General features: G+C 49.2%; 1 protein-coding gene across 3 annotated transcripts in view; it reads left to right on the forward strand.

Moving 5' to 3' along the window:
• The window catches only part of SEC24D (SEC24 homolog D, COPII coat complex component), a 79633-nt gene that overhangs the window by 14591 nt on the left and 50510 nt on the right, over positions 1-14532 (forward strand). For all 3 annotated transcript variants that reach the window (XM_080672302.1, XM_080672303.1, XM_080672304.1), the window contains 4 exons: positions 212-463; positions 738-865; positions 4664-4775; positions 7417-7544. In XM_080672302.1, coding sequence (XP_080528428.1) covers positions 212-463; positions 738-865; positions 4664-4775; positions 7417-7544 — 620 coding nt within the window. The remainder of the gene's footprint in view (positions 1-211; positions 464-737; positions 866-4663; positions 4776-7416; positions 7545-14532) is intronic.

The raw sequence follows: 14532 nt of genomic DNA on the forward strand, positions 1-14532 counted from the left end.
TGATGCTATCGTTCCCCTTTAACAATGTCCCCATGTGCGATGCCCCAGATGACATCTGCGTCGCTTGCTGAGTGAAGTTGTCCTCTTGTGGCCGAGAAGGAAGTGGGATTTGTGGGGTGCTTCTTGCTTCATGTCAGGAAAGTGCCCACCCTGTCCTTGGCGGGTCAGATAGAAATGCGGTGTCGGGTGACTGGTAGTCTCTCCCTCACAGGTTCAGGCATGGCTCCCCCTGGCCAGGCGCCCCCGGGCTCCCTGTCTGCACCCTCAGGCCAGGGTCCTCCGCCACCTCTGCAGCCATCCATTTTGCAGCCTGGGTCTCAGGTTCTCCCCCCACCGCCCACTACACTAAACGGCCTGGGTGCACCACCCATGCCTCCGCCCGGCCCAGTGCCTCCGAATGCCCAGCTGCAGCCCCCGCCTCTTCCAGGACAGACCCTGGGCAGTGGGTACCCCCCACAGCAAGGTAAGACGGGCAGGGCCTGGGTTATCGGGGGCTACCCTTCCTGGGAAATCAGCTTTGTTCCTGTTCCTGGGCCCCTGTCACCAGTTTTAAGGGAGGGGACTCTTTGAACAGTGTGGCCACTGAGAAGAAAGGGCTCTGGGACGGTCCCACGTGGCTCCCTGCCTGTGCACAGGCGAATGGCACAGTGTGCCTGGCTGGCCAGCAGGGCTTTGCCCATGGGCCCCACCTCTGGATTTGAATTCTAGTAATTTCTTTGTAAAATTGTTCCAAACAGGCAACTATGGCCCCCAGATGCCAGGCGCGCAGCTGGCGTACCCCGGAGGCTTCCCCGGAGGGCCTGCGCAGATGGCGGGCCCGCCCCCACCCCAGAGGAAGCTGGATCCTGACGCTGTGCCCAGCCCCGTAAGCTCCCCTCCTGCCCCTCAGTCTCCCTCACAAAGGGCCACTCTGTGCTCATCGTTCCCAGACACTCTGCAGTGTGTGGGCATCTCCCCGTCCCTTCGGTGGCGGACACTCACCACGCAGGGAAGGCTTCCTTCCTGTGTGTGTGAGGCAGAGGGGTCATGGCACACTGGGCTCTCCATGAGAGAAGCAGCCCATGTAGATTCTTCTTTTGTATGAACTTGCAGTATCTACTGATGTGTTTATTATATTGGCAGTATTTATTATGTTCAGTGAGTCAGTAGTAGTAAGAGTGTATTCTGTATACACGTACTATTTAAATAACTAAGGGACACTTTTTAATAAGAGTAAGATCTCTGTGGAGAGTGAAAGCATATTGCAGTTTGCATATTAAAAAACAAAATTATTTTTGAACCAAAGAACTTATATACATATATGCATAACCCATGGACACAGACAATAGTGTAGTGAAGGCCTGGGGGTGGTGGTGTGGGTGTGGGATGGAGGGGGTCAATAGGGACATATGTAATACTTGCAACAATAAAGATAAGTTTAAAAAATTATTTAATATAGACTTAGAGCTATAACTTAATTCTTCTCCATCCAAGAGGAGGATTGCTCTAGGAACTGTATCAGTCAGTTTTCACTAAGTTACTCTGTGTAACAAATACCCCCCCCAGCTCTGCTCACAACTGCAGAGATTTGCTGTCACCTAAATGGCCTGCAGGCTGCAGCAGCTGCAGTTTGGCCCCTGCCCTTGTTCCAGGTTCCAGGGTGAGGGGACATCCCATTGGGGGTGTGTTATTTTATGGCAAAGGGAGAAAAGGAAGAGGGCTGTGAAGGGGACAGCAGCTCGTAGAGCTTCCAGTCCCATGTGTGCCCCAGGACGGCCTCACAGCGTCAGCTGGGAGCTGTTAGCAGTCCACGCTCAGCTGCACCCAGGCCCACTGAAGCCAGATCTCTGGGGGCTGGATCTGTTCTCGTGAGCTCTCCAGTGATTCTCTGGCATTTGGGAAGCAGCTCCCTCAGTGATTCCTTTCTCATGGCTGTAAATGAGAGTGCCGATAGTGCTGGTCAAGATCTTTCCCTGAACCCAGATTCTAACTCCCTCTTCTAGTTCCTTGGCCAAAACACTCGATTCTCTTTCTCACACGCCTTCCAGTAAGCCCTTTGGCTGACTCTCTTGGTCCTGGTCCTGGTCCTGTCCTGGTGCCCCTGATGTCCCCGCCTCTCCCTCCCACCTGGGTTCCGGGCAGAGCCTCCTGTGGGCCAGGGCTGGTAGGTAGACATTCCCATGCTTGTGGACTGAATGAGTGAACGTTAACAACAAAAGCAAGAGCAGTATGTGCTGTGACTCATCCTGACATTAAAATACATACAGGAAAATCAGTCCAGTGGTATTTGTACCCTAAAAGCAATAAAATAGCAATGCTAAGTGGTTATGTTCCTATCACCACAGTAGCATGTTTTTGCTACTAACGACATCCTCGCTTCTGGAAAGAAAGGATAGCATCCTCTTCACTGAACGCCTGCTGCACAGTAGTCTGAGCTAGTGCTCCCTGCCCACAGCCCCGATGGTACCCGTGCCCAGCCACCAGAAGTGAGGCCCTGGTCTCCTCCTCAGGACTCCCTCTCTCCCTCTGTGTCTGCAGGAGCCTGTCAGACCCGAGTTCTCCTGCCCCTGCTCCCCAGGTCACATCCCTGCCCTTGGCAGCCCCGAGACATACCTTCGTGCCCCCCCCCGCCCCGGGCCCCTCCCCTGATCCTGTTCATTTATCCCAGAGAACGCCTCTCTTCCCTGGTTCTGTTTCATGACCCTGAGCACGAGTCATGGCAGATAGTGTGAGAGCGGTTCCCGGGGCTCCTCATCGGGAGGGCAGCAGCATCTCCACGTGCTGGGGTGGCTTGTCTTTGTCAGGAGTCACTGTCACCGAATCAAAGTCCATGAAGCACAAGTTACACTCAGAACCTCTGTTGGAATTTCTGGTAATAAGTCTCATCTCTAGGCCTGTTTTCTGAGCACATACATTTTGAGGTCAATTTAAAAAGTGATAATATATTTTTTAAAATTACTAGAACTGTTACAGTATTTCTTACTCTCTTCGTAGTATTCCAGCCAATATGTAGATTAATTTAGAAATGTAATTACCATGTATGACATCCTTTCTTTGGAGCCAGTGCTTGTAAATTGCAAATGGCTAATTTAAAAACAAACTTTTTGGAAATAATCTATTTGAAAACTAAGAACCATCTATGTTCAATATATAGATTACATGATTTTTATTTCACTGTCATATTTGACACTTCATTGGTGAAACCATTACAGTAAATGTTGATAATATAAAATCTATTCCAGTTTTGAATGAACCAGGTTATTGTTGAGCTATAGAAACTGTGGTTGAAATACGAAATGTAATTAGTGTTTTGATTATCCTGTTTGCCTCCTGTGTCTGCCCATGCTAGCTTGAGTCTCATCTGTGTTCCACAGTAATTATGTTTGGAGCATATTCTATATCTTTAATTCAATTAGAATCCCAGTCCTATGATTTGAATGAGGGAGACAGGATGTGTAGACTTACAGGCAGGCGGAACCGGTGTCTGGCATGCCTTCAGACCTCTGGTGTCAGTGCCAGCCAGCCTGGAGGGGTGAATTGGGTGGTGGGCAGGGCACCATTTCAGAGTTTGGGAGAAGACAGTTTATTATTGTGAGTAATTTCTTTTGGAACATAAAAAACTATATATCTTCCAAAGCCACGTACTTCAGTTTGACACTTGCCTCATTTCTCCAGTTTTCCCTCTTTCCTCTCTCCGTCTGATCCTGGTCTCCTTTATCCCCATGAAGAAAGGAGGCGGCAGGGAGAAGAGAGAGGAAAAGAATTCTTAGGGTTCCCTCTTGTTTCTTCTGGTTCCACACAACAGCTCCTGCTCATTGTTGTCACCCCAAAGCAAATACAACAGAAAGACAATGTTTGTCCCTCAATTTTTCATCACGAAATGTTTTCTTAGAGAAATTTCTGAGGTTTCCAAATGAAGTGACACAATTTAGGGACTTGTGTTCTCTTCTGACTTGTACCCTGTGGAACCCCACCCGGGACACTGTTCGTCTCAGGGAGCAGGGGTTGGGGGGGCCAGAAGGTGCTGAAGGCCAAACGGGATTTGAGGAGGAACTTAAGGCTTGTTTGGGTCGTATGTTGTAAATCCTTTCATCTACACTCATTTTTAGCCTTCTAGACTTTTCTTTAATTGCAAAAATTATTTTCTTTAAAAAGTTATTTTCAATTTATTTTCCTCCCAGATTTTTAAAAAATGTTTATCTATGTCCCAATAAACAAATTGAATAAAAATAAAGTTCTCTGGCCAAAACCGGTTTGGCTCAGTGGATAGAGCGTCGGCCTGCGGACTGAAAGGTCCCGGGTTCGATTCCGGTCAAGGGCATGTAACTTGGTTGCGGGCACATCCCCAGTAGGAGGTGTGCAAGAGGCAGCTGATCGATGTTTCTCTCTCATCGATGTTTCTGACTATCTATCCTTCTTCCTTCCTCTCTGTAAAAAAATCAATAAAATATATTTAAAAAAAAAATAAAGTTCTCTGAAGGGTTGGGTCAGAGCTCAGAGTATTAAGAATAGAATTTGGAAGCTACTGATCTAACGCTGTCATAGTCAACATTGGCGGGACATACGACGTGGTAGTTTCTAAGGAGAATTTGCTCTGCAATGAGCCTGTGTTTGTGTGAGTAGTGAGAGGGGTGAGCATGTGGAGACAACATGACTAACTTGCTCTTGCTATCTTCTTGACCAGATCCAGGTGATTGAGAATGACCGAGCCACCAGAGGGGGACAGGTGTATGCCACCAGCACCAGAGGTCAGGTCCCTCCCCTGGTCACCACAGACTGTGTGGTGCAAGATCAAGGTATTTACTCACAACAATAGTTTTGATTGAGGTTTTACAATTTTCACAGCAGCATTATTATTATTTTTTAACATATTTTTATTGATTTCAGAAGAGAAGGGAGAAGGAGAGAGATGGAAACATCAGTGATGAGAGAATCATTGATCGGCTGCCTCCTCACGCCCCAAACTGGGGATTTATCCTGCAACCTGGGCATGTGCCCTAACTGGGAATCGAACCGAGATCTCCTGGTTCAGTGGTCGGCAAACTCATTAGTCAACAGAGCCAAATATCAACAGTAGAACGATTGAAATTTCTTTTGAGAACCAAATTTTTTAAACTTCTCCTAACGCCACTTCTTCAAAATAGACTCGCGCAGGCCATGGTATTTTGTGGAATAGCCACACTCAAGGGGCCAAAGAGCCGCAGTTTGCCGATCACTGTCCTGGTTCATAGGTTGACGCTCAACCACTGAGCCACGCTGGCCGGCTCGCAGCATTATTTTTAAGCTCGTGCACTGATCCCTTCAATAGCGCCTTCACTGATGGGAACGTTTTTACAGGTGATTCTGTGAAGACCCGTCTGCATCTCTGCAGAGCCTGAGAGGGGACAGGGCTCTGTGGTCCAGCCACGTCACTCTCTGTACGTGTGACCCACGTTGGTACTTAAGCTCTCCAAGCCTCAGTTTCCCCTGCAATACGGTGCTCACCGCAGGGTGCACTGTGAGACAGAGGTCACACAGAACAGAGAGAGCACTGAGCACAACATCAGACACCCAAGTACAGAGGCAGGGCTGTCAGCCGAGGTCTCGTTTCGGGTGAGGGCAGTGCACCATCACAATCTCAAAGGGTTCTTTACGCTCACCGACAGGTGTATTAGCTCAGGCCCTCCTCTGTCACCTTACTCGCTGCACAGGACCTGGAGGACGGCATGGGCAGAGCGTGGGGCATTGAAGGCTGGAGGTGTCGGTAGGCTGCATCCCCGCCAGCTGCGTCTTGACAGCAGCTTCTTTAAGATTCTGGGTCTGTGTTCCCTCTTTTCAGTCAGGACGAGGAGTGCTGAGCTCTGTCACTGACTGCTCCCTATCTGCTGTCACTTAGTCCACCTGTCAGCCTCGAGCAGGGTTGATCTTCCCGGAACATAGTGTCCTGTTGTTTATGGCAGTTAAAGTTCACCCTGATAAGGTCGGACACCTAGACTACGAGATGCTGTTTGAATGGGTCATGTACTCGGCCCTGGAAGTGTAATGTCCGTGTGTGAACAAGCATTTTGTGTCATCTCAGAGTTGTGGAGCCAGCCAGGTTCTAGCTGGGGGTCTCCCCTCCTCCCAGGTCTATCCTCTGAGCTGTCCTCAGCGCTGTCCAGGCAGCAGCTGGGACAGAGGGGCTTTGTGGGGAGCCTCCCATGCCTTGCACACCTTGCACAGCAGCACGCCTCACACACCTGCACACCTCACACACTTGCACGTCTCACACACCTGCACACCTCGCACATCTGCACGTCTCACACACCTGCACGCCTCACACACCATGCCTCACACACCTGCACGCCTCGCACAGCGGCACACCTCATACACCTGCACACCTCGCACACCTACACGTCTCACACACCACACCTGCATACCTCGCACACCTGCACGCCTCACACACCTGGACACTTGCACGTCTCGCACACCTGCACACTTGCACACGAATCCAGGTTCCTTCCTACTGCCCACTGAGCTTTGCTCCTCTCGCCTCTGCACCTCAGCATCGCCCACCCTCAGTAACAAGTGAGAACTAATAGCTGCCCCAGGTGCCTGCCTGGGAAACCCCGTTTCTCTTCGGAGGCTTTGCTCACTGATATTTTTCACTAAGGCCCCCTCTGCGACTATTTAAAACTGCAGGCGCCTTCCTTAGCCAAGTGTGCATTCCCATCGCACTTCCGTCTTCCGAGGCCACATACTGCCTCCTCTGTGGGGTTAATATTGTCTGTGTCCTCTCGGGGACAGTGTCTAACCCTTAGCCACCACGCAGCAAATGGTTGAGGGTTGCGTTCTCTTCACCATAATATATTACAGGTTTTAATTATAATTTAATTTCAAATTTTATTTTAGGAAAGTTATTCCAGAGATTCAAAGTATTTGTCATGCCATGAAATAAATACAATTGGTTAGGAAACAATGTATATTAAAAATAGATTGAAGTGCTTTAAAACACATTTCTATTACAAGTAGGACTTTCTATATTTGATTTTCAGTTTAAAACTGACATAATCAAATGGAATCGTATTGAGGAAGTGTCCCTTGCTGACACATGTGGCCCAGATGCTCAGCTCTCTGCAGCCGGGGAGTCGCTGGGACGCGGGAGGGCGTTGTGCTCTGTGCTCTGTGCCTTTGCTCCATTTCCCGTTGGCTCTAAGCACCCTGGGGTCTGTCAGTGGGTGTATTAACACCTGCTGTGGAAACAGTGAGAGCACCTCTGTCTGCTGAGAGGGTTGTGTTGTGCGAGCAGTCGCAGTGCCCCTAGAGGCTAGATGGTGGAATTGCACAGTCCTCCTTTTTTTAGAAACCCTGGGGCAGGCACGTTTTACACACAGGCCATGCATTACCCAGAAACCCCTTCACAGTGCTTACATGTCCCGGTTTCATAGCTGATCTTCAGTGTGTCTCTGATTGTTTCAGGCAATGCCAGTCCTCGCTACATCCGCTGCACGACCTACTGCTTCCCGTGTACGGCAGACATGGCCAAGCAGGCTCAGATCCCCTTGGCCGCCGTCATCACGCCCTTCGCCACAGTGCCTTCCAACGAGGTAAGAGTGATGAAGCAGCAGCGCAGTTACCTGCCAGTTCCAGCGTTCTGCCTGCAGCATTGTTTTCTTGGACAGTATTTTGTATTGGAAACAGAAAACTGAAACATGTATAGTGCAAAAACACGTTGTCATTCAATCTGTTATTCGTTAGGAAAACAAAAATCTGACAAGCTGCGTTTTGGGACGTATACCAAGCATTGGTGGCCCGGGCCACTTTCTGGCCTGTTGGAACGATGCACGTGAATACCACAGCCGCCTGTGAGGCCCTTAGTCCCCAGTTCAGGGCCGGTCTCTGGGTGTTCTGGGGAGGAGATAACAGAGCCCAAGGTCCTGTCTTACTGCACCTGCTTTACCAGTCCCTGGGCCAAATGCCCAGCAGTGCTACTCAGTCCGCGTGATTGGGAAGCATGAGCACATACATCTGCATGCTTCACCTTGGAAGGGTGTCCTCAGTACATGGGCAAGTGGGGGAAGGACAAAAGGGGGGCTATTTAAAGTTCCTATTCTAGGGCGCTGTTAGTGGGCCTTGTGGTCCGCACATCCTTCTCCACGGCTGCCATTCCTCCTGCTGTGCCCCCGGTGGATGCCCATCTGCACACAGAGGCACAGGCCCTGGAGCAGAGCTGGTGTTGGAGCGGGGTGGGGGTGGGGTGGTGAGAACAGCCATACTTCCGGCTTGAGCAGTGGTCCCCTAAGCCAGGCTGAAACCAGGCTCCTTTTGCTGTGCTAAAGGCAGGAGCCTCGGATTCTCTTCCTAATTTAAACCTCCGCTTGGCTGTAATGGTCCTTGGAGGCCGGTTGATCGAATGTGCATTCAGCAGCACCTGAACAAGGGGCGGGGCATCTGTGAGAGAGAAGATTCGTACCTGTCTTGGGGGCCATGCCAGCTGGTGTGGGAGTGTGTGGCATGGGGAAGGGAGGTGGGGCCTGCTTATGTCACTTCAGTGAAGAAAGAGAAGTGAGACGGGGCCCATATGGACATGGCTTTGTTCTCCTTTAGGATGTCCACTTGCTCTCCTGTGAGTGTGGGAGTGCTGCCCTCTCTCCTTTTGGGGAGTCGAGTGGAATGGGCGTGCGTAGGGCAGAGAGGAGGCATTGGGCTGTTCCTAGAAGCCAGTCTTCCGTGCAGAAGGACACTCAGGACTGATGGACCCAGAAACGTAATGCAATGCTCCTCAACTCTTTAGAATCACTGCGCTGGGTGGGGAAAGTGGCCCGAGCTGTGCCAGCCAAGAGCTGCTCCCAAGGTTCCCCCGTACACATTCAGCTGGACTGGTTTGGCCACATACTGACCCATTTGCCCACAGTCCATCTTTTTGCGATGTGTTTCAAAGTAGACTGCAGATCTCAGTGCCCTTCCCTCTAAGTACTCTAGCAGGCACACCACAACCAGAGGTTAACATTTGCTTACAGATTACTCTTCCTTCTGAGGCACAGTTCATTTACAGTGAAAGGCATGTATCTTAAGTAAATGTGTCCCTGGTCTTTGGCAGATGCATGCACTTGTGCAAGCCAAGCCCCTGTTAAGATGTGCAATGCCACTGTCACCCTCCCACAGCCCCCTCCTCGGAGCCATTGTTCTGATTTGTCCCCCAGGTCGCTTTTCCTAGTTCAGGCCCCACCCAGAGCATGCACTCCGCGTAAGTCTCCTCACTCAACAGCTGAGGAGGGAGCGTGGTGGCGTGCAGTGGTGGCGGTCCCTTCTTCATTGCTGATGAGTGTTTCACTGTGTGGCTGTCCCGGCTTATCCACGCTCACGGTGGACACCTGGGCTGTTGTGAATGAAGCCTCTGTCTCTGTTCTCATGCAAGTCCTCCTGTGGACACACACCGTTTCTCTCCGGTTGGTGCCTGCGAGTAGTTGCTGGCTCATGGTACATGATTATTCACTTCTAGCATTTTCCAAAGTGGCTGTACCACTTACAGTTCAAATAGCATTTTAATTTGTTGTTCTCTGCAGTAAATGACTTGCTTATTTTTATGTCTAGTGAAATGTTAGGACTTCATTCCTTAATGGACTAATATTGCCATCATTACGGCAATTTAGAAAGACATCCTTCAAGACTTCCTGACTTGGCATTGACCTAAAGGATTTACTTAATACATTACACTTTTCTTTTTAAAGTTTTGGTTCTTATTTAACGGAACCTTTTAAAGCATGCCACTGTGCTAGCAACAGCCTATAGAAATACACCTCACCCAATGGTTATGATTCGAGAATGTGCCCTGCGAGCATTGCTTTGGAGATTTGTGCTATTGCTAAGCGCATCCCTGTGTCTTTGTGGCTTAATATTTCATTTTCCGGAAATGTTAATTTTTTGGTGTGTGTGTTAAGTGAAACCCATGCCCACGTTCAATATAATTAACTATGAAATACTTACTCTGCGTCACTAACCGGCTTGCTGAGAAGCTCCTGTGTTTTGTAACCGTGACTTTTATTTCCGAGGCTTATTTTAAGAACTGAGGTAGAAATGGTATAGATTGCCAGTGCAGAGGAGTGAAGATTATACTTCATTTAGTTTTGCGTCTTCTTTAAGATGGGAAATCGTCGCATTTTGGACAATTGCATACATCTAACTATACATGGAATTGAGTAATATCACCTATAAACCAGATGGCAGAGCTTCACTTCATCTGTGACTGGATTTGGGATGTCTGTGTATGTATTTTTAGATTACAAATGGACATCACTGTCAAAGTAGTTTCCGTTCACGTGGAATTAGGTTAGTGCCAATGCACTTCACCCGAGACTTGCAGTTTCCCTTGGCGTCTAGTCCCTTGCTCGTGCTCTGCAAGGCACCAGCCTTGACGTTGGAGAGCTCCTCTAGCCCGGGACCTGGGAAGTGGACAGGCGCTTTCCCGTGTGAGAAAGCTCTGCTGAGGGGCCCTCGGCTGTGGTTCAGGTGCACGCAAGTCCCTCAGTCACGACTTAACGAACAGACATTGTCCTGTTAGGAGGGCTGTTTAAATTCTATATCCTCAGTGATTGTTCCTGTTCTGATAGAATCAATAGCTATGAGGACGATGCCATTGGGAGGAAAAAGAAATGATGTCAAAGAACTGGAGGATGGGGTTGACAAAAAGGCCAGGGCTGTCCGAGAATAAACCCATCCCTACTCATCACGCCAGGGTGGGCTTCCTGCCCTCCGTCACCTGGAGCGGGGCTTGCTTGTGCCTCACTCCTGGCCAGGCCTGCTGGACAGGCTAGCCTGGTTCTGCAGAGCTCACGCCGTGGGTCACGCTCCGCAGGAATGAAACGCTGCCGCACTATAGGGTTTGTCTGGATCCTTCATCCTCCTCTTAGGGAGATGGCAGTTTGTGAAGTCGTGCTAACTGTCTTATAGAGGTAGCAACTGTACGGCTGGCGAGTACGTGCTGCTGCTGGCACTCGAAGTCCAGTCCAAGCCCCTGACACGTCGGCTTAAATGAGCTGGTTGGGCTTTTATCTGGATAAACACGTGGGATGGTGGTCCTTCTGTTGGCAGTGGTTCCAGCAGTGGGCCTCGTGCTCTGGCAGGCTTGCGAGCTGTCTCCCAGTGTGCTAGCAACAGCCTATACAAATACACCTCACCCAATGGTTATGATCCGAGAATGTGCCCTGCGAGCATTGCTTTGGAGATTTGTACTATTGCTACACCTCCTGGAAGTCCTTAGACTCCAGGCTGCTGCGCAGTCCTGGAGGGCAAAGAGCATCAGAACCTGCCAGTGGCTGGGCACGCAGGGGGCTGGTCACGCAGGGGGCTGGGCACGCAGTAGGTAGAGGTCCGATTGGAGTAAATGCACTCATCAGGGCCACATAGATATTTAAGTGGCAAAGACAAGCCAAACTGCAGAACGCTGGCTGATCCCATGGGGTTCAGGCCTCTTATCTAGTGTTTCCAGCACAGGAAGTCTTCATTGCTAACCTCCTCGGCAGCCATGGTCTGTTGGTAAGCAGGCCGCTTATGAAGTAAACATCTTTACTGTTTGGGCTATCTTGTTTCATACTTTACGTGACCACAGACACAACTGTTCACCTCTTCGTGGGCAAAGAAAAAATCACCGGAGAGATCCCAGGTGTATTCTACCACATATGAACGAGAGGTTACATTCATCATAAAGAGCAGAACAGCACAGCAGAAAGGAAGAAGGTTTGAGCATATAGAGATATTTCAGAAACCCATAGAACTGACCACTTCCTCCAAAGCACAGGAGTAGCAAGGGGACATGGGACCGGAGCCAGGAGGCGACTCCAGTCAGGTCCTCACTGTGCCTGCGCCGTGGCCTCGGCCGCCATTGCCCAGGGAGGACTCTGGCTCTGATGTCCTATAACCTAGGAGTCATACAGGCCTGCTGCCTACGCTCTGTCTTCACTCTTTATTGGCAAATAGCAGGGAGGATACACACACATCACAACCCAAGCAAAGTTATTATTGCACAACCCAAGCAAAGTTGTTCCATCTATGCTATACTTTTAGTGTAAGAAATCCTGAGTGGCCCACCGGTGTGGCTCAGTGGTTGAGCACTGACCTATGAACCAGGAGGTCACAGTTTGATTCCCAGTCAGGACTCGATTCCCAATGTGGGGAGTGCAGGAGGCAGCCGATCCATGATTCTCTCTCATCATTGATGTTTCTCTCTCATCATTGATGTTTCTCTCTCTCTCCCTCTCCTTCCTCTCTGAAGTCAATAAAAATATTTTAAAAAAGAACCCCTGAGTGTGTTATCCATGCACAGAGCACATGCAGGTGTGAGACTGTGCATGTGTACATGTAGCTCATGTTTCGCCTTCGTGACACGTGTGCTCTGAAATGAGCCAATTGCTGCATGACGCTCTGTCCTGTAAAGAACTTAAAGGAGACGTAACTCAAATTATTTTTAAGTCATAGCTTCAAAAGCCCGAGTTGAGTCTGCCTTTGATACACAATGTCTGCTTGACGCACTGCTGTGAAGGCATTGCCATATAGCTGGGAGAGAAAACGCTTGCACTCGAATAGAAGTAGAGTTTGAATATCATACTTAGTTCCTGAGACTGCTGTACACCTTAAGGGCCTGGTCGCTGTTTGTGCCGCTGTGGAAAGCCCTGGGGGCAGGCTAGCGCCCAGAGCTGAATGGTGTCCTCTTTCCAATGGGGTTAACTGTAGGTGTGCAGGGACAGTCTCATCTGTCAGGGCAAAGGTCATTAGAATCCAATTTTAAGTGAGTTTATTTTTATATATATTTTTATTGATTTCAGAGAGGAAGGGAGAGGGAGAGAGATAGAAGCATCAAAGATGAGAGAGAATCATTGATCGACTGCCTCTGCACGCCCCCTACTGGGGATTGAGCCTGCAACCCAGGCATGTGCCCTGACCAGGAATCAAGCCCTGGACCCTTCAGTCCACAGGCTGACGCTCTGTCCACTGAGCCAAACCCGCTAGCAGTGGTCGGCAAACTCATTAGTCAACAGAGCCAAATATCAACAGTACAACGATTGAAATTTCTTTTGAGAGCCCAATTTTTTAAACTTAAACTTCTTCTAATGCCACTTCTTCAACATAGACTTGCCCAGGCCGTGGTATTTTGTGGAAGAGCCACACTCAAGGGGCCAAAGAGCCGCATGTGGCTCGCGAGCCGCAGTTTGCCGACCACTGTGCTAGGGCTTAAGTTACACATTGGAAGCTAAATGCACCAAGCTTACATGAAGTTATTCTTGTAAATCTTTATTTTTTTGTTAAATGGAGAATAACTTCAGGAGAAACAAGAATAAAAAAGGAAACCTCTGCCTCAATTTAAGCAACTGCAGGGTGGGTGTGTGGCGCTGCAGGGCCTGGTGGGTGTGCGGCATCCCTGGCGCAGTGTGGACCAGCCTCCCTGGGCAGGCGCCACAGCAGTGAGGGGCCACATCAGTGAGGGGCCGCAGGGAGGCGACACTTCACAGCCTCTTGCTGTCATGCCATCAGCTGTAAGGCCCGTGTTTTCTCATTAAGAGAAAACTACATGTACACATGCACAGTCTCGCTTTCAGTCTAAGACAGGAAGATGTCTTATTAGCAGCAACTTCCTAGCATTATGTCATGTCCTACTGGAAGCTACGGTGGTGTTTCTTATAATTAATGGAAATTTAGAACCCGGGGAATACACTTTTTATACCCTGCTTCATGATTGCCAACTTTAGTCAAATTTGGTGGATATTTAGGTAATACAAGGGCTTCAAGTGTGTGTAATTGATGTGTCCCCTAGTGATCAAGTGTGAGGTAGTCAAATGCTGTAGAGATTAAAGGTTTCCTAGGTATCAGGTTCTCACTGAGTAAAAGCTAAAGAGGTTCATCAGCCTTACTTGCAAGAAGGAAGGGGGGGGGGTAGGGGAAGGGAGGGAGAGGGAGGGAGGGAGAGAGAGAGAGAGAGAGAGAGGGAGAGAGAGAAGGCCTGTGCAGCCTTAGCTCGCAGTGGTGTTCGCAGTGTGGGTGTGGCAGGTGTGCCTGATGCGGCAGAGAGAAGGGTGGTTTGTCCGGGTTCAGCTGGGTGGGGAGGGCAGGCAGCGGGGCAGGATCTGATGAGGTGGGGACTGTGCAGAGGGTACTGCCTCCCAGCAGTGCCCCCTCGGCAACATCACCTCATGTTCTGAGCCTCATTTCTCTCATAGATAAAATTATAACATCACTAAATTAAAAAACTGTTTAAAAATAAAATAAGCTGGTATAGAAATGATACTCTTCCCATCATCTTAATCATTATTACATTTATTAGCTATACAATATTAAAATCCTCCATAAAACTTTATTTAACCCAGCAATCATTGATTTTGGGTGTCTACTATGTACAAGAAGGAGGAGTATGAAAACCACAGTTATTCACATTTACCTGAAGTGTATACATTTAATGGGACGCTAAACTACTCTCTCGGTGATGCCAGCAGCTGCCTAACTTACGTAAGGAGGCGGTGGAAACTGATGTGCATGCCACACTTGACATCCTATGTTAGCAGAAAGAGTTAGCCACTCATTCACATTTAAAAAAAACTGGCATGG

This window comes from Plecotus auritus (assembly GCF_963455305.1).
Source record: "Plecotus auritus genome assembly, chromosome: 6".
In the NCBI taxonomy this organism is placed as follows: domain Eukaryota; kingdom Metazoa; phylum Chordata; class Mammalia; order Chiroptera; family Vespertilionidae; genus Plecotus; species Plecotus auritus.